We start from the raw sequence: 21399 nt of genomic DNA, 5'->3' as shown, positions 1-21399 counted from the left end.
ATAAAATGGACAATTTCTAAGAAATATACAAATTACCAAAAGTAACTTGAGAAACAGAAAATCTATAGCAAGTAAAGATACTGAATTTGTGGGTCGCCTGGGTGGCTCAGTAGGTTAAGCCTCTGCCTTGGATTCAGGTCATGATCTCAGGGTCCTGGGAATGAGCCCCACATTGGGTTCTCAGCTCAGCGGGGAGCCTGCTTCCCCCCACCTCTCTCTGCCTGCCTCTCTGCCTACTTGTGATCTCTGTCAAATAAATAAATAAATAAAATTTTTTTAAAAGATTTTGTAATTTAAAAAAAACTCACAAAGAAAAAGCCAGGACCAGATGGGTTCACTACTGAAATGTACATTTAAAACATTAAAAAATATAATTAAAGCAATCCTTCCCAAACAATTCCAAAAAATAGAAGAGGGAATATTTCCCAACTTTTTCTATGAGATCAATATTTCCTTGAGCCCAAAATCAGACAAAGATAGAAAAAAATTATAAATACCTCTTATGAACATAGATGCAAACTCCTCAATAAAGTACTTGCAAACCAAATCTAACAACATATAAAAAGGATTATAGAATGTGACTAAATGGTTTTTTGGATGACACCACAGGTATAAGCAAAAGAAAAAAAATAACCGGATTAAAAAAATTAAAACAAACTAAAGTGGATTTTATTGAAATTAAAAAACACTTATGCTTCAAAGGACATGATTAAGAAAATGAAAAGACAGCCCATGGAATGGGAGAAAAAAAAATCTACATATCATATCCAGTATCTAAAATATACAAAGGATTCTTACAATTCAATAAAAGAAAAGTAACCCAGTAAAAAAGAATGGACAAAGGATTTGAATAGACATTTCTTCAGAAAAGATACACAGATGGCTAATAAGTCCATGTAATAAATGCCCATCAGGGAAATGCAAATGAGATACCATTGCACATTCACAAATATGGATATACTTTTTAAAAAGTTTTTAAAAAGGAAAATAGTAAGTGTGGACAAGACTACAGAGAACCCATCTGCACTGCTGGCAGGAATGTAAAATGGTGCAACAGCTTTGGAAAAAGGTTAAACCATGGTCCCCAGCATGACCTAGCAATTCCATCCTTAGGTCTATACCCCCAAGAAGTGAAAACACATGTCCACATAAAATTTGTACATGAATGTTCATAACAACTTCACTCATAATAGCCTAAAAGTGGAAATGGCCCAAATGTCCCTCCACTGATGAACTGATAAATAAAGTGTGATTTGTACGATGAAATATTGTTCAGCAATAAACAGGAATGAAGTACCGGCGCATGCCATACTATGAATGAACCTTGAAAACCTTCTGCTGAGTGAAAGAAGCCAGGCACAAAAGGCCTCAAATTTAGTGACTGTTAAAAAGAAATATCCAGAACAGGCAAATCTATAAAAATAGAAAGTAGATTAGTAGTTACCAGAACCTGGGGAGAAGAGGGAATAGGGAGTCAATGCTAATGGGTACAGGGTTTCTTTATAGAGTGATGAAAGTATTCCGGGATTAGGTAGTGGTGATGCATGCACAGCTCTGTAAACATACTAACGACCACTGAACGGTACAGTTTAAAGTGGAGACTCTTGACAGTATGTGAACTCTATCTCAGTAAAGCTGTTCTTTACAAAAACTAGAGGGGAGGAGGGAGCGTATGGGTTAAGCAAGTGGCGGGAGTCACATTGTGATGAACACTGGGTATTTTACGTGATGAATCACTGAATTCTTCACCTGAAACTACTATTACACTCTACATTAACTAACTGCAATTTAAATAAAAAGTTAGAAATAAAATAAGGAGGATAATAGCAGTATAAAAAATTAATAAAAATTAAAAAAAAAAAAACCCTAGAGACTTAAGAGACGTAATAATGTTTATCTTATGTGGATCCTGATTCAAATATGCCAAATGAAAAGAGTCATATTTGAGACAAGCAGCCTTTGAAGATAGGTTAAGTAAATATTAGGTAATATTAGGAAATTATTGTTAATTTTGTTAGGTGTGATACTTAAGTATTTGCAAGTGGAAAGGCATAGCATTTGGAGTTCCTTTAAAATAACAGATCTTTGGGGGCACCTGGGTGGCTCAGTTGGTTAAGAGACTGTCTTTGGCTCAGGTCATGCTCCTAGGGTCCTGGAATGGAGCCCTACATCTGGCTCCTTGCTCAGCAGGGAGCCTGCTTCTCCCTCTGCTGCTACTCCACCTGCTTGTGCTCTATCTCTCTCTCTCTAATAAATAAATAAATAAATCCTAAAAAAAATAATAGCAGACCTTCTTCAAGATACGATGGGGTTACATCCCAATAAACCCACTGTTAAGGTGAAAAGATTATGTTAAGAATGCATTTAATACATCTAACCCACCAAACATTATGTCTGGCTTAGCCTACCTTAAAGGTGCTCAGAACATTCACATTAGCTTACGGTTGGGCAAAATCATCTAACAAAAGCCTATTTTATAATGAAGTGTCGAATATCCCATGTAATTTATTAAATCGTGTACTGAAAGTAAAAAGACAGAATGGTTGTATGGCACAGAATTTTTTTTAAGTGTCTCAGCTGTTGACCCTTGTGACTGCCTGGCCTGACTGCTACATTTCTCTGCTGTTGTCCTGCATCACGGGAGACTATTCTACATCTTGGGAAAAGATGAAAATTCAAGACTGGAAGAATGATGTCTACTGAATGTATATCACTTTCGCACCATCATCAAATCAAAAAATCATAAGCTGGGGATTGTAAGTACTCCAGAAACAAAAATGTAGAAATAGACGAAGTAAGATCAACAAATATTGACAATTACTGAAGCCGGGTAATGAAAACTCTAGGGTTCATTATTCTCCTTATGTACTCGAAAAATTCCGTAATTAAAAATAAAAAAGAGGTTTTATTTTTTCTTGCTTCAGATCAAAGTTTAACTGCCACCTCCTTATTGTTCTCTCATCTCTGCACATAACCAAAAAAATCCCTTTTGATTGGCATTAGCACTGAAAAGAATAAGCTTATTGGGCAATTTAATGTTTCCAAACCATTGTTACTATCACTATTATTATCACACTCATTCTTAGGCATTGTAAAATAATTTATATATATATATATATATATATATATATATTCACATATATCTATATCACATATATATCATCACACACACACACACACACACACACACACACACACATATATATATATATCTCATCACATTATATAAATATATATTGGTTTCTATCGTCTGATTCCTAACAAAGAGCTCCTAAAACCCCTGAAATTTCCTAAGTGATAAGAGCCATGGAAGCATATTTTGTTATAATATTTGACTTTTGTCCTTGGCACCTGAATAGCTCCAGAGTTAAAGGTAAAATGAGCACCTTTTGGAAAACCCTTAAGGAAGGGGGCTGGTTGGGGTGCCTGGGTAGCTCAGTGGGTTAAAGCCTCTGTCTTCGGCTCTGGTCATGATCCCAGGGTCCTGGGATCGAGCCCCACATCGGGCTCTTTGCTCAGCAGGGAGCCTGCTTCCCCCTCTCTCTCTGTGCCTGCCTCTCTGCCTCCTTGTGATCTCTGTCAAATAAATAAATAAAATCTTAAAAAAAAAAAAAAAAGGATGGGGACTGGTTAACCAGGAGAAACAACCATGCGATTAGAGGGTTAGAATATTTGGCTATACCCCACTCCCCAACTCTAAGGAGGAGAGGAGGGGCTGAAAATTGAGTTCAATCATCACTGACCAATGATTTAATCAATCATGCCTATGTAATGTAACTTCCATAAAAATCCTAACCAGAAGCTTCAGAGAGCCTCTGCGCTGGTGAACCACTGAGGTGTTAGGAGGGTGAAGCACCCAGGGAGGGTAGGGAAGCTCTGTGCTCCTTCCCACGTACTTTGCCCTATGCGTCCCTTCCACCTGGATGTTCCTGAATCGCATTCTTTTATAACACTCCATAATCTAGCAAGTAAATCCTTCCTGAGGCCTCTGAGTCATTCTGGCAAATTACCAAACCTTATGAGGGGGGTCACAAGAATCTGATCTCTATCTGGTTGGTCAGAAGGAGAGGTGACAAGCTGGCCCTGCAACTGGCATCTGAAATGAGGCGGTACCTTGTAGGAGTGAGCCTTTAATCTGCGCACAGAGTCTGCATTAACTCCAGGTAGATAGCGTCAGAACTGAATAGACGTTGGAGAATTGGCTGGTGTGGGAAAACCCCCCACATAATTGGTGTCAGAACTGTTGTGAGCAGTAGAGGAAAAGACTGTTTTTCTTTTAGGCATCCATTTCTCTAATCATTAAGAGGTCGATTTATAATCCTCTTCAAGAGTTCCCTATGAAAATACGCTGGTTTCTTCCTTATTGGGTCCCCATATCATAATATAATCAATTTGTTTGGAAAGTTCCCAAATTCAACACGACAGAAGAACACCGAGAATTCTGGGAATTTTTAGAAGTAGGACAATAGTCAATGACCTTTGTTTTGACGCAGCATAAGAAATTTAGGAGATAAATGCAAATCCATGAATTCCTTGCTTTGTTCAACTTATTCCACAGCAAGAATTTAAATGTTGGGGGCACCACTGTGACTCAGAAGAGCGAGAGCTCTGGTCTACAAGAGTGAGATCTGTCTCTCACATTCCCTGAGTGACACTGGAGAAGTTTCCCATATCTTTACATTTTACCATAAAGTGTTAGGAAAGAAAATCCTCCTTGGGACTCCTGTGCTACTACACATCTTTACTGGGTTGTATCAAGACTGCAAGCCCCTGATCACTCTTTAACCTGGGTCATTCATCAGGGCTGTTTAGGCAGCTGATAAGTCATGAGAGGTAAGGCTTTCTCCCCGCTTCCTATAAAAGCAATGCATTCTCCAGATTCAGTATTCCTCAGATGCAACACAAACCCACTGGATGGGGAGCATCTTGCTGAGTCAGACGATGTCTCCCAGGTGGGGCTCTTATGCAAGACAGAAGTGTGCCTAGACACAAGCTCAGGCTGCTTGCGGCGTCATGAATAACAAAGTCCTTCGTCTCTGACTAGGAGTTTTTTGTCTTTTGCCAGTATCCAAGAAACAACACCAGCGTCATTTTTTAGCTTATAAGTAGGATAAACCCCAGACCTGAGCAAAAAATTGGGAGTAATCTCAAACCTTAGCTTAACACTTGGAATACTGTACACCTGGGCTCCAAATGACATACTACCATATACTGTAGGCCTTGAGGAAGACCCTCACTGTGAAATCACAGAAACATGGAAGGACGGATTCCAAAGGGTGGGAATGGGTGTGTGAAGTCAGGTGAGAGGAATAGGAATGGAAAGGGGAGGTCTTCCTGGGAAGAAGTGGAAAGCACAGAAGGGTCTCTAAACTAGACTTGAACCCAGCAATGGGAACCATGGTAGGATTTGAGCAGAGAAGTAGTATGATCAAAAATTGAAGATGATGGGTGTGAGAGGATAATGCAAAGTGAATTTGGGGGAGGAGGACCCAAACTGCCTGCCATGAAGAACTATACCCAGTAAGAAAACAGAAGAGTCACTAATAATCCAAGATTTTTGCCCTGTGAAACTGGAAATGAAAATGAAAAAAACTGAGTAACTGTTTTGGGGTAAGGGGCAAAATCAACTTGTTTTTTGAATACGGTAAAGGACACTTCTCAACATATTTTTCATCACATAGTTGTAAATGCAAATTAAAGTTTGAGGCTGGATAATCACTAGCATAGGGATAATAGTGACAATTATTAGATGGTTTCACCAGAGGAGATAGGTTTAAAGAGAAAGAGAAGGATGCAGGGTTAGTGGCCCAATTTAGAGGACGCCAATAATTGTATGCAGGAAACAGAATCTGAAATAGAGTCATTTCAGGAAAGGCCCTTTTTCTTCTATCTGCATGGCTAGAACATTTTTCAAACTAAAGGTCACACCCCTCAGTGAAGTATACAATCGATTTACTATGTCTCTTATAGTGAGGTGAGGTCATGTATTGTTTTACAAAACGTATGTTCTGGACACATACAAATAAATGATGTATGTACCGAGTTTTGATAAAGCATATTTTACAGTGGGTCTTGAGTCAAGTAAGTTTGAACTTTGGTGTAGTGGTTAAGGGCACAAGCTCTGGGGGAAGCCTGCAGAGTTTCAACTCTACTTGCACTCTTCCCTGTGGGACTCTGGGAAAGTTTCTTATCTCTTTGCTTTGACCTTGCACTTTTATTTTGAGATAATTGTAGATTCACATGCGGTTGTAAGAAATAATAGAAATTTCATGTACCCTTAACCTAGTTCCCCCAAAGGGTAACATCCTGCAAAACTAGACTACATCATCAAACCCAGGATACTGACACTGAATTACAGTCAAGACACAATGTTGCCATCAGCCAAACCCACTTCCTCCAGCCCCCTTCCCCCTCTCAACCCTGGGCAACTACTATTTTCCATTTATATATATGTTTTATCACTTTAAGATTATATAAATGTAATCACACAGCACGTAACTTTTTAAAATTGGCTTTTCCCCTCCCACTCGGCATAACTGCTTAGAGATTCCTCCAGGTTGCTGTGTGTATCTATGGTTTATTGCTCTCTGTTTCCCAGCAGTATTCCACTGGGAACCTTTCCTACCTCTGCAGACATCAGGTTCCTCATCTATGAAATGTAATAGGGTTTTGAAGACTAAACAAATGTGTGTATGTCAAGTGTTTAGAAATTAAAATTATGATGGCTCTCCATAAACAAGTGTAAGAATGTTATTTAAAATAAACCTTTACTGAATGACTATGTGACACAGCGCTAGATGCTAAGAGTATCTCTTAGATGTGTTCCTTCCATTTTTAAAGATGGTAGATGTTAAGTCTTAACCCAAAAGAAAATATGTGAAGGAACCAGTAAGCAATCTTGATCAAATAATACTTCATACAGGTATATTATTTCCTTAATTCAAGTAACGTCCCAACCATTTCAATGCTTAGAGAGATGGGTAGTAATCTGGGTAACTGCAAGTTCAGAGTCCGTTTAAGAGGCTAGTGATGAGTACAGAAAGGAATTTAATATTTATTGAGAAACTAAAGATAGTAAATATGTGCTTTTATTATTTCATTTAATTTTCATAATTTTCTAGTGAGTTTCCAAATTTCAGACACAAATCAATAATAGTATGTAATGAGATGAGATGCCAGATAATGCATCAGTGTTGAAAGCATGCTACCTTTCCACCTGAAGGCGACACTTCCTTTTCAATCAAACAAGAGTTACAGACACATTGAATGCAACACCAACCACCACTGTAAGGAATCAGTTCACCAGAAAAACTTCAATCTCGACAAAATTTAAACAAAACAAAACCCAAAAGCTAACAGTTTTAATTTATAACCTCCTAGAGTTTGTTATTTTAAAAAGCAAATTCTCAGGAGGCTGGAAACCAGTGTTAACACTTCATCCACTAAAAAGGCAACTGTTAGGACAAATCCATGGTAACAGATGAGAAATAGAATTGAAACGGCTCAGCAGTGAAGGTCTCCTGAGAAGATCTGAGCCCACATACATTGTCTGCTTTCTCAGGGTCTGGAACCGGGATCCACCGCAGACCCTGAGCTGCTTAGTGTGTTATGCATGGGCAACACTCCTTACCTCATGTTTATTCTTGTTACAAGTATGCATTTATAAAAACTCTTAATTTAAACAGTACAGTAAAACTAGCATTTCACATAACTGAAATGAGGCAAGAGAAATAGAAAATGGTAATAAAAAAAGGATGAAATGACTCAAAAAAGTTAATGAGTAAAGCCATTTCCCTCCCCCATTCTAATTTTTTCTTAAAACTACATTCTAGAAAGACTTTTTTTTCTGAAAATACATTCTTGACCAACATTACCATATACTATGTGACTGGTAATCCACTGAGATCATCAAAATATTGAGACAGTTCACAACTTCTGGGTTTTTAATGTGTTATACGGTTACAATTCATCTTATTCCCCTTTCTGATTTTACCTACAATAATCACTCACAAAAATTCCCTCAAAAACACAATGAAAAAGATGAGGCTGCCTCTCACAGTAGGCTTGATTCTTGAAGTGGTACTTTGTATTAAAGAAATGGAATTTTGCCAGGTTGAGTCCTAGGGAAGAAGTCTTCAAGAATTGCACGGAGCAGCTGCCTTCGGCTCAGGTCATGATCCCAGCGTCCTGGGATCGAGTCCCACATCGGGCTCCTTGCTCGGCGGGGAGCCTGCTTCTCCCTCTGCCTCTGCCTGCCATTCTGTCTGCCTGTGCTCGCTCGCTCTCCCTCTCTCTCTGACAAATAAATAAAATCTTAAAAAAAAAAAAAAAAAGAATGGCACAGATTAGCTGGCTTTTATGAAGCACTTTTCTTTAGGGCCGAGCCTATTAAAGGAATCAAAACCTTACACTTGTGTGGTGCCTGGTAAATCATCAGAACAGCCACTAACATAACAGTAAACGCTACTCGAGAATGAATCAACACCCCCGCCTCTTCGTTTTCCTTTGTCTATGAACTGCCAATCAACTATGTTAATATTCATTTTTTTCAATGAATTATACACAACTAGTTACAATAAAAGCAGAATCAAAGTTGGAATAAAGACACAGTTTGACTATAGGAAATGAGATGAAACTTAGAATAATTTACTCATTCGAAGTACAATGATGAAGAAGATACTACTGGGCATGGGCAGTCTTGTCTGGTACGACCAAAGGGACTGAGCACAGTACCATCCCAGGTCTCACAGGGACACTGAGAAGTTTAAGACATAAAGATTTTACACTTGAACTAGGGACGATAAACACACAAGAAGAACAAGTAAAAAGGCTCAAGCTCCAAGTCCTGCAGGCTTGGTGAATGGAGAAACGAATGTGGGCCACAGCTGTCAAGGAGCACTTCCTTTGAGGCGCTCCCATCTGGACTGACAGGTGTGTTGGGCAGAGGGAGGATGCATGGGGGGGGGCGCGGAGAGGAAGGCATTAAATGCTCCGGGTGAAACACTGCAGGAGCAAGGCAGGAGAGGAGGCTGATGCCCTCATGCACAGGCAGTGAAAGGGCCACTCAGTCTGCACGCAGGCCAGGGGATGTTTGTGTGCTGAAGCTGGGGGACCTTCAGGGCCCAGGCAAAGTGGGAGAATATAAAATGATACAGTAAAGTAGAGCCAAATTTCAATTTTTCTACTTTTATTATAAATTATGTAAATTACCTCAAGCTCCCTAAAGTTAGGTGCCTATTACAGAAGAAATAACTCTTGGTGTGGGGAACCTTCATATATTGGAACATAGGTGCTACTCTTTAAAGTAATTCCACCAGAAAGTAATGCTATTACAGGACCAAGCTGAAAGTGCTGAATGCTATGGAAATGTGCAAATCTGAACAACATTCCAGACTGGATACTTCAGATTCCTGGGATCTGTTTCTGATACTGTGGAACTCAAAGGAATATATACTTTCATGAAAGATAAAAGGATTTACATCTTCCCAACAAATAAATGAAAAAACAAAAAGCCATAGAAAATTTGATATAACTTGAAATAAACTCCCCTTAAAACATGGTATCAACAAACATCCTAAAGGGACAGCATAAACATGTACTTATGACATTGTGCTTGGAACCACAAGGAGAAAGATTTTAAATGTAAGACTCTGAAAACCCTAACCCTGTTCGAATCAGGCACCTGTTTGGAAAATCTGGCAAATATTTCTTACTACTCCAGTTATTGCCATGAGAAACAAAACCTAAAGCAGACAGTCTGGTTTATGGAAAACAATCAAAAGGTGGTTAGAAATTAAAAAAAGAAAAGAAAAGAAAGAAAGGAAAAAGAGGAAAGGAAAAAGCTGAAAGATGTTGGTGTGGCACGCACCTTCTGTATCATCGCGCATTTGCTCCACCAAATCTGTCAAATCCTCCCAAGAGTCTTTGCAAACGGCAAAAAGAAAGGAAAAGAAAGATAAAATGTCATGCAAGCCAAGAAAGAAAAGTGCTATTAAAAACAAGGTTTCAAAAGGGATAACCGAAAGGGAGATTTCCTAGAATGCTTCAGCTTAACCCAGAGATTAACAGTGAAAGGGGCTGGGAACATAGGAGGAGTAGGACATCAAGCAGAGATATCAACTAAGACTATTAAATCTGTTTCAAAGCTAAAATAATTTCAAAATTTCTAGGAAGAGATAACAAAGATGCACATCCCACTGAAAATCAAGACTAGTCTGTTGGTATCTTTTAAGTGCACACAAGGTTGATTTCATTCAACGTTTGTTTTGACCACTTCAGTGAAGCTGGAAAATAAGGGAATGCTTTTTAGACTCAGGCCAAATGTCATGATACAAACTAGTGACTCTTCTTAAAATAACCAAAGAAAAATCTAAATACCTTTCCCAAAGCCCTCCATCCCCCCAATTCTTCCCCAGATCAAAAATAAAGGAGACGATGCTACTTTGAAGACAAATCACTTATAAAAGTACTCTCTCCTTTTACTACAAATTCAATGTTCTTGTACACAGAATATTCCACGTGAGGCAAAAGGACAGGAAAGAACACGAAGATTACAATATAATAGTACTCTGTGTCTTAAAGCTGTAGGATGACTGTTTGGAAATAAATTTTGAGAACCTATAGAAATTTTTTGAAAAGTATACCAGCTTCTCCTGCAGTAATTCTGAAGCTATTATATTGTACACTATTGCAATATTCATATGCAAACACAAAATCATGTGAATTTCCTATGTATAAATATGCAGCAAATAAAGAGAAATTGTCAGAAAGTGAAGCATAATAAAAATGAGAAAATGGGCAAAGGATACTTTGTCCACAATAAACCTTCCTTCCTGAAAAATATACCACAGAAACCACCATAGGGTCTGAGGCAATAACACGGAATCATGATCTTAGAAAAGAATTTATCATTTCTCACCAGTTTATTAAGTTATCACTGTAATTTAATTGGTTAATTTTTACTTAATAATAAATAACTAATAAAAAAAAGAAAGAATAATGTCTATAATAGCCTCAAATAAATTTAGGTCATGTTTTAGCACCAAATGAGTCTAGGCAAATTTACGAAAAATGCTTGGTTTTCAGAGCTTTTTTGGATTCTGCAATTGTCGATATATATGTAATAAAGATAGTGTTTCATATAGAAAAAGCACAGTATCAGCATTAGTTACTATTATTTTTAAAGTAAATTAATGTTAAAATATCATTTTCAAGTAGAATCTCCTGCTACAGATTTATACTACGTAGGATTACAGAATTACAAGAATATAATCTTAACTATCACATGAGTTTACTCCAAAGACTTGCTATGTTGGGGCGCCTGGGTGGCTCAGTGGGTTGAAGCCTCTGCCTTCAGCTCAGGTCGCTCAGGTCATGATCCCAGAGCCCTGGGATCGAGCAGGCATCGGGCTCTCTACTCAGCGGGGAGCCTGCTTCCTCCTCCCCGCACCCGCCTGCCTCTCTGCCTACTTGTGATCTCTATCTGTCAAATAAATAAATATAAAAATCTTTAAAAAAAAAAAAAAAAGGACTTGCTATGTTGACCTTGTGAAAGTTAGTGAAAGTCAGTAAGGTGAATATTCCTATTTTATCCTACATTTTCTTTACCTATAAACTGTATTTGTCACCTAATAAAGTCTACCTAGTTATCAAAGCAAAATACAGAGGTCCTCCAAGACCTGTGCACAGAAGAACTCTGGAAAATGAATTTCTAGTTAGGGAGGGGTGCTGAGTACAAGGGGTCTCTCTGACTTTCCCCTTGCCATGTCCCAACTACAGCAGTTTCCCAGTCTGTTCCAATCAGATATATTTTTTGTTATGCTTTTAAAACAAATTTAAAAATTGTGTCAGAGAAGGAATCAATTTAAAAGAGCTCTCCTCCCCCGAAAGATTAAAAAAGGTGTTTTTTTCTCCTTCCAAAGTTGTTCTCTACTTACCGTGACGTGCTCAGCATTTCATTACAATAAGGAATGGATACTGTGATGTTCTTTTACAACCTTCTCAAAGAAGGATTTATAAAATATTAAAAAAAATTATGCCCTCTGGAATATGTTCAAGTTATTAAAACAATGAAAGTATCTAAATACATGAGTTGAAGATGGTAGTACCATGGGCAATTCTTATCTTTTCCCCCAGAACATTTCATTTTTCTTAGGGATAATACTTGGTTGCTTTCGAGCATGTTTTGCCTGATCTAAAAATCTCTAATAACTTTGTGTCATACAATACCTATTCACAAATTTCAGAGAACAATAATCTACAGAAGAGAGGCCTGCGTTACAATTTTTCTATCGATGGTGCATAATTCAGAGCTGTAGCAATCAGACCTATATCAAATACATACTGTAAATGTGAAATAGTAAAGGGAGCTTCTGAAGTTACTCTAGCTAAACAGCCTCAGTTCCCACTCAAAGCACTAACTGACAAGGAAAGGAGTTGCAAAGCTTGGAAATGCCAAGTGGACTGTCACCGTGTGTAGTGCCAAGAGTCTGGTGATGAAACATCAGGACCACCCCTCCACTCTAGACGCTTGGATTAAATGGTCAGAAATGCTGTACCTAACAGACTCATGAGATGCGCATGAACAAAGTCATTTTTCAAAGTCAAGAGATAAGAGACAAGGCTGGAACTGTACGAGAGCCCCGAATTAGGAAGCATAGCTTATTTGAGGCTCAGTGAACTATCTTCTGGGCTATGGTTCTGTTTCAGGTCTAAGAATGACTAAGTCAGCAGACTGATTAGGTAGTACTGTAAAATATCTGCTTGGTGGCAATGGCAGTGTGGTCTCGTAGAAGGGTCCCTGGCTCTGACATGGATAAAGATTTGAGGCCGCTGTTCTCACAAGGCCTTGGGCCCTGTGTAATTCCATCTTTTCTTTCTGGATGAGGGAATTAGCTGAACCTCCTTCTCTCTCTCTCTCTTTTTTTTTCTTAAAGATTTTATTTTTATTTATTTGACAGATCACAAGTAGGCAGAGAGGCAGGCGGGGTGGGGGGGGGTACAAGATCCCCACTGAAGGGCTCGACCCCAGGGCCCTGGGATCATGACCTGAGCCAAAGGCAGAGGCTTTAACCCACTGAGCCATCCAGGCTCCACAACCTCCTTCTCTCTTAAGAGATGCTTGAATGAGAGGCGCCTGGGTGGCTCAGTTGTTAAGTATCTGCCTTCTGCTCAGGTCATGATCCATGGGTCCTGGGATTGAGCCCAGCATCGGGCTCCCTGCTCAGCGGGAAGCTTGCTTCTCCCTCTCCCTCTCCCACTGCTTGTGTTCCCTCTCTCGCTGCATCTCTCTCTGTCAAATAATACATAAAATCTTAAAAAAAAAAAAAAAAAAAAAAAAAAAAAGGAAAGAAAGAAAGAAAAGAAATGCTTGAAAGAGCTCGAAGTGCTTCTCCACGATTTCCATGTCCAGGGCTGTGAGAGCTCTCTTTTTGATACATGGTTTTTTTCAGGAATGTCATTACTATAGACAACCAAATTACACTCAAGTTTAGAGACAAATACAACCAAGCTGTACTGTCTCCTTGAGGCTAGGTGTCTCTGATTTACAAAGTGTATTACAGTTTCTTGGGGGAAAATCTTTCTGAAGCCCCAACTACTGATCATAAATAACTCTTTAAAGGACTTTTGTGAAAATAAAAGCTAGCTAAAGGGGGCACCTGGGTGGCTCAGTGGACTAAGCCTCTGCCTTTGTCTCAGGTCATGATCCCAGGGTCCTGGGATGGAGCCCCACATCGGGCTCCATGCTTAGCGGGGAGCTTGCTTTCTCCTCTCTCTCTCTCTGCCTGCCTGTCTACTCGTGATCTCTGTCTGTCAAATAAATAAATAAATAATCTTAAAAAAAAGAAAAGAAAAGAAAATATAGCTAAAAAAAAAAAAAAGCTAGCAAAAGTACTCAGCCACTCCTAGGTATTGTGTCGACTTTGCCTTTACAAGAAACCAACATATGCCCTGTATTCTCATTTGGCTAACAAGCTGGACTCTTCTAAGTATATCTGCCATAATTAAGAAAGCAAATAGAGTGGGATTTTAAAAAAAGACCCTAAAATAAGTATTAAACGTGGTGGAAAAAACAAGTCAACATAAGCAGACCAAACGACAGGTTTAACAGAGGAGGTGCTGTTAAACTAATAATACACAATTAGCTTGGTAATACAAATATTAGCACAGGAACTACCAAAGTAGTTTTTAAAAATGCTAAGAGGTTTTGTTCTAATAAACTAGTAATTTAGGTCAAGATCTATCTTTTCCCCACAGTAGAGTAAAAACAAAAACATCAGTGAAGAAACACCAATGGTCCTGAAAAAGGTAACATTAAGCCACTGCGATCCTGTGATTTAAATGAGAATCTCTGTTTGGTCTTCCTCCCCAGTCCCTGACACAGGGCTCCTGACCCTTGCGAGTTCCTAAGGAATAACAGCACTAGGAGCACTTCTGTTCTAATGAGGCGACTCGGTGTGGGCTCCTGGATGGGGGCTGGAGCCCAGAAAGACCAAGTCATGATTACAAGCTTGGACTTTTCCGTCCTACTTCCCACTTCTTTAGAGAGAAGGGCCGGAAACGGAGTCTACTGATCATGCTATGTGGGGAAGCGCCACAAAATCCCCGAAGTATGGGGTTTGAAAGCTTTCCAGATGGTGAACACGTCTCCATACCAGGAGGGTGACGCACCCCAAATCTACCGGGAAGAAGCTCTTACATTGGGGACCCTCCCAGACCTCTCCCTATGTATCTCTTCATCTGACTGTTCATCTGTATCCTTTTATCATATCCTTTACTAAACGGCAAACCTCAGGTTTCCCTGAGCTCTGTGAACTGTTCTAGCAAATAACTGAATCTAAGGGGAAAGAGGTCATGGGAGCCTCTGATTTGTCGCCCAGCTGGACAGAAGTTGTAGGTAACCTGGGGATCTACACTTGTGATGAGTGTCTGGAGTGGGGGGCAGTTTTGCAGGACTGAGCCCTTAACCTGTGGGATCCGACACTGTCTCCAGGTGGACAGAGTCAGAACTGAGTTAAACTATAGTAGGACACCCAGGTGGTGTCACAGAATTGCGTGGTGTTAGGACCTCCCCACAACCCCCAACACACACACACACACACACACACACACACACACACACACACACACACACAAATTTGGTGACCAGAAGTGTTAGAAGTAAAGTATTCTGTGTGAAAGGAGAAAGACACAAGAGAAATACAGGCTTTCTTAGTACAGTTAGCAACGCTTGAGCCATTTAATACTTGGTATGTAGGCTGAGCAAAGGATTTTACTAAGGCAGTTTGTACAGAAGTCACAAACAGAAAATATCCCTAGACACACTTCCCTTGAGGAAAACTAAGTAACTGTGACATTAGATAAAAAGGGATTGGTACTGCAGAGATAAGAGAAGACAAAATAGATTCCTAAGTCGGGTGAGCAGCTATGGGACACTGGAAGGCTGGGGAGGATATGGGCTGATAGGGACCGAGGAGATGAGGAAAAGGGGAACCCCCACATCAGTAGACCCTCTGCTGCCTTCCCTGAATCGCAAGAAATAAACATGAAGAGTCTGATACCCTCAACTGGGAAGCTTGCTGCCCACAGGACTAGACATTATGGAATTCTCAGATGAAACGCAGGACACATCCTAGGGCGCCTGGGTGCTCAGTGGGTTAAGCCTCTGCCTTCAGTTCAGGTCATGGTCTCAGGGTCCTGGGATCGAGCCCCACATTAGCCTGTCTGCTCGGCAGGGAGCCTGCTTCCCTCTCTCTCTCTCTCTCTGCCTACTTGTGACCTGTCAAATAAATAAATAAAATCTTAAAAAAAAATGCAGAACACATCCTAAGTTTTATAGCTCTAGAAGAAAGAAAGGAGAAATCCCAGCAGTCTTTCACCCCAGAAAACAGACTCCAGCAATCACAGAAAATGTGAAATTTCTCATTATACTTTTAACAGTAAAATTCATTCTCTTCTGCTTAGGATATTGTCATTAGCTTAAAGAAAGAAAAAAGATAAAATATTATCATGCAGTTTATAGCTGCGGAATCAGTTGTCCTTAAAACACACACACACACACACACACACACACACACACACACACACACACAACTATTTCCTTTGGAAAGTTCAGATTTTAGTACTGTGAGAAACCACAACCAACTGCAGAAGGGAAAGACAAAAATGAGTTGCAAAGTAGCTAATATGAAAGTTCAAGATACCATGCTACTAAAGACATTTTTTTTTATGTTTATGGTGCTTGGAAATGTGTCTAAAAAACAAAAATATCTTACTATTTGACTCAGAAACTCCATATCTCAAAAGGAAAATTAGTAAAGTGCTCAAATTATAATCATAATGATGTACCCAAACTGTCAGTGGTGGCAAATTTAGAAACAACCTAAAAGTTGTAACAAGGAAGTCAAAGAAATTATGGCATATCCAAAAATTGGAAGACATTTAATGAGGTGATACAGATTTCTATTTATTTACTGATGTGGAAAGATACTATGGAGGAAAAAAGGCAGGTCACACAACACAGGAATGATACGATTTTACATGTAAAATCTGTGTGAGCTTATAAGTGAACTCTGTATATATTAATAAAAAAAGAGAATCTGATTACTAAATCTGTGGTTATCCATAGGTGCTAGAACTTTTGGTGAATTTTACTATTTTGTGTTTTATACTCTTCTGTATTCTTTTTTTTACCTTTTTTAAGAGTATATTTTATACTCTTCTGTATTCTTACAGTGTGAATATATCATTTACATAACTAGAAAAATAGAGTTGTTTTCATAAAATGCAGATGTACATAACAATAACATATACATTTTCTTAAAAACCCTCCATTATTTTCAGCACACTGACATATAGATTTTATTTGGGAATAGTTAATTATAATGAAAAATAAGTACTTAGGGGCCAATTTGTCAACAAATCTATTTCTATGTCCCTCTACACAGCGCTTCTAAGCTCATCAAATCTTTGTTTGTTCTCCAGCAAAGTTCAAAGGTGAAAAACTCTAAGGAACAGGTTTTCATATTACTTCTCTGTACTCAAAAGTATTTCAGGAGCACGTGGGTGGCTCAGTTGATTTAATACCTGCCTTCAGCTCGGGTCATGATCTCAGGGTCCTGGGATGGAGCCCCGCATCCAGCTCCCTGCTGAGTCTGCATCTCCCTCTCTCCCTCTGCCCCTCCCCTGCCTTTCTGCTGTCGATCTTGCTTTCTGTTGGAAAAAAAAAAGTACTTCATAGCAGTCATAGTAGACTGGTGGGGGGCTGGGGGGAGCCATAATGGAAAACCGTGCCTCATTATACTTTCTATTTCCCCCCCCAAATGGAGGCACTGCCAAAAAACCCAAAATACAGCACACCCCAAGAGCAGAGAACAGCCCTTGCCCTTTCCAGCCAAGCCTCACAGGTCCCCATGTCTGGAATCTGACCAGCTGAATTCTAATCGAGCTCCCTCACTGAGCAGTTACCTATGTGGCACAGATTTACATCTAGAAAATGATAAATACGTCAGTGGTTAGGGTATGAGGAAACGACCTGGCATGGAAGCTGATAGCCCAAAGAAGAGTTAATGTAAACTCCATTAAGAAAGGCACAAATTAAAGGTTAAAGAAAAAGCTCTATTCTGAGAAAGGTCCGGAAAGGCTCACCAACAGGGAGGAAAGAGGGTGAGTCACGGTGATCAAGGACAGTGCATGGAAGCAGACCCCAGCGCAGGGCATGAAGGAGCTGGGAAGGAACTGGAATGAGAAGGAAAAGCTGATTTTTTTTTTTTTTTTTTAGATTTTATTGATTTATTTGACAGACAGAGATCACAAGCAGGCAGAGAGGCAGGCAGAGAGAGAGGAGGAAGCAGGCTCGCTGCCAAGCAGAGAGCCCGATGCAGCTGGATCCCAGGACCCTGAGATCATGACCCGAGCCGAAGGCAGAGGCTTTAACCCACTGAGCCACCCAAGCGCCCCAGGAAAAGCTGATTTCACGGAGAGCACGATGGTCGGTTCTGAGGCTTCACACAGCTCTGCTGAGATTTCTCTCCCAGAGAGGACTTTATAAAAGTGGGCAAAACTTACCTTGAAAGGATGACTAGCCAAGCTATTCCACAGCAGAGCAACAAGGGATGAACTTTGTCCAAAGAACTTTGCCCAGTAAAGCTTCTGAGACGGTACTGAAAGCTACCACGTCCGCACGTGGAGAAGTTCACACAGACTGCCTGGTGCACATGCGGTCACAAGCTGGAGACCCTGACGGTGGAGATCTGAGGCCATCCAGGCTGCTGGCAGCAAACGTTCCCGTAATCTCGCCGAGGGCAGATTACGAAAGGTGCGCCATATCAAAAGCAAACAGCAAGAATGGGAATCTACGAAAACCAGAATCCTCTCAATTTGGTTTTTCTTTTCTGAACCCTTCTGAAAAGAATAAATCAAATACTGTACTGAATGCACTTGAGTCTAGACCCTGTGGTCACCCTTGGGCATTGCTGCAGCTTTCAGAAACCGAGCTCTGAAAACAAAGCATGCCAGTAAATAAACACAGGCCTATAACATGGAAAAACTCAAACACATACACATAGAAAGATGACACTGACGACAGAATTCAAAGCAATAGCCCTGCGTTCAGGCAACTGCTCCTTTTCGTGGATACGTGAACCTGTTATGGAAAGTACTCCTAAGTATGGGGCAGATGGGTGACCGCACACCTACAGTTTTCAAAAAGCTTCCTTTCCGCTTTTAAAAAAAAATAGCATTTTTTCCTGATTATAGTAATATATCCTCCTGTAGAATATTTGGGAGACATAAAGAAGTATAAAGGATATCCTAAAAATCACCTGTCATTCCACTATCCAGAGGGAATAACTTTTAACATTTTTGATACATTTTGTTTTACTTGTGGTGAATGTGTACCCCTCCCTTTCACACAAACTGTGACCACAGTGTATGTAGTTTGGGAGACAGCTTTTAAAAAATTACATTCTAAACAATACCCTATGCCATTAAATATTGTTCCACAACACCATTTCTCGTGCCTGTTGTACAGACGTTTTAGAATTTATTGGGCCATTTTCCTGTTCGGCTATACTTGTGCTGCTTTTTAAGGTTCTGCTACTATAAATCATAAAACTGTGCCTTGAATCAGTATCTCTATTACTTCCTGAAGATGGATGTCTGGTATAATTACTGGAACTTAATTTTTTGAGTCTCTTGATTCACAGTGATTAACTGATTTCCAAAAAGTCTGCACCAATGTATATGCCTACCAGCAGAGCCCACGCCCCAGTCTTCCTATACTCTCATCAGCGCTGAGTATTAGTCGTGGATATATTAGAAAACAACAATAACAAATTATTAGTTACACTAAACTTCAATTTTCTAGGTAAGATACAGTGAGTCTGGAATAGAAGATAAATGACTAAAAAAAATTAAAATAAAAAAAAGTTAAAAAAAAAACCCATAAATTGTGTGTAATGGAGAGAAGGCATTTCAATAATCCTTTCTTTCGCCACTGATTATCTGTTGGGGTTAGGAGGTACCACTGAGTTCACCCAAAGTGTGTCGTTGAACAGCTGCCATAAACAGTACACAGTACCACGAGGCCTTCTAAAGGAGGCAAAAGAAAATTTTGCCCCAAAGAACTTTCTACGTAATTTCATAAGTGAGGAATCACACAGATTGAAATTCATCATTGGAGAATGATTCCAAGTGCATTCAATCAAGTGGCACAGACAGTACCCAACGATTCAGGAGATGAAGAGTGTTGCCCATGCTAGAGAAGGTCTTGTGGATGAAGGAAGTCAAGGGGCCTTCCATTTCCAGATTTGATGCCAGCATGCAGAATCTCAAGAGGGAACAGTGTAACATCAAGAATAATCAGGGTCCTGGCGAAGCGAGAATCAACCCGCTCGCTGCAATCGTGAAGTACCGAATGGGAGTTTGGAAACAAACAAACAAACACACCAAAACACACCAGGTAAGTAAAATTCCAAAAAAGGGGATGGAAATACTTTGCCTTTAAAGACTAAGGAGTCAATGCAGTGACTATTTCAAACAATCCATAATCATGAACATTTCTCTTACCACAAGCACCTTTTCACATCACTTCGTACATCTACTTGATACTTGAGCACATAAAGGTTCTTCCTGCCTGCCAGCAGGACAGTTTCAGCAATGTGCCCTTTCTGTTGTTTGGTACTATCTGTGCAATCATGTAAGTATTTTCATGCACTTCATAAAAATGAGCGGAAAGAAGAAAATGAAAACAAGTGGATAAAAGCTATAATCTCCAATTTAATTGATGGCAATCACTAAGCATACGCCAAATGACATGCTTTGACCTCATTCTGACGTTCACTGGACTTAAGCTGGCCAATGCTGTGAACAATGGTGTGCAAAACTGCTGGAAATATGTCACCGGGGAAGATGTCCTTGGTTACATGCAGGTCTGTCACTGGACTTACATTGACTGAATTCTGGCTGAATGGTGGCTCCCTGCATTTGAATTGTGGCTCTACCACTTACTATATCCCCAAGTGTCAATTAGTAAAAGCGGGGTAATAATATTTTGGCTCAAAGGATTACGTAATGATTAAATGAGATACTACGTACCCACCACTCAGAGGAAACAGTTCTTGGCACAAAAGCACTACTCAGTAAGTGATAACATCTCCATGACAACCCCATCACCTCCTTTCCAGGAGTACTCTACATGTAATACAGAAGGCTGCCCGAAATAGGGCTCTTGTACAAGAACAAAAAGTTTGCTTTCATAAAGACTTCTGGGCAATTTTATGAAGAATGAATCAGTATAGGAAGAAAAATGGGTTTGGAGAAAAGCTGCAAGTAGGTGCAGGAATCTAGATGTGACATTATTGGTTCCTGGTAGTTTTAGAAATGAGAATGAAAGACAAAACTAAAGACTTTGTAGCGGACCACAACACAGATATCCTCCTTTTACGCCCCAACACATGCAGCACTCTTTGCGTGTTTATCCCTAACAGAAAACTATAACGGCCAGATGCCTTGTGTGTATACATGTGTTGCATTAAATGCAAAAGAGCTAATTTATATAGGTAAGTGATGCTTTTGATATGATTAACATGTTCACTTATAAAAATAACTGGAGCCTTGATTTTTCATTAAGTTCAGTTAGTTTCACAGAAGAAGCATTGAGCATTGCATGCTTAAAATTTTCTCAGTAAATACATGCTTATCATCAAAAAGGTAAGAGCATGTTCGCATATAAATAAGTGAAAATAGAAAATTTGCATGTTACTAGGATTCAATATTAAGAGTAATAGTTGGTTTAAACTTTTTACCATTAAGAATGGCTTTTTATAAATGGATGACCCCACAGTTTTGTTCAGGATTTAATAGCTCATTACTGTTTTTCCTACTTCCAATAAAGAATTT

General features: G+C 39.5%; 1 protein-coding gene across 7 annotated transcripts in view; it reads right to left on the bottom strand.

Annotated features, from left to right (window-relative positions):
- The window catches only part of RUFY3 (RUN and FYVE domain containing 3), an 83143-nt gene that overhangs the window by 39763 nt on the left and 21981 nt on the right, over positions 1 to 21399 (bottom strand). For 2 of the 7 annotated variants that reach the window (XM_047719476.1, XM_047719472.1), the window contains exon 2: positions 9869 to 9922. The exons of the other annotated variants lie outside the window; for them this stretch is intronic. In XM_047719476.1, the coding sequence (XP_047575432.1) occupies positions 9869 to 9922 (54 nt within the window). The remainder of the gene's footprint in view (positions 1 to 9868; positions 9923 to 21399) is intronic. 7 annotated transcript variants of the gene reach the window in all.

The sequence above is a fragment of the Lutra lutra genome, chromosome 2 (genome assembly GCF_902655055.1).
Source record: "Lutra lutra chromosome 2, mLutLut1.2, whole genome shotgun sequence".
Taxonomy (NCBI): domain Eukaryota; kingdom Metazoa; phylum Chordata; class Mammalia; order Carnivora; family Mustelidae; genus Lutra; species Lutra lutra.
Note: the sequence above shows the minus strand (reverse complement) of the source record. Positions and strands in the feature narration are given on the sequence as shown.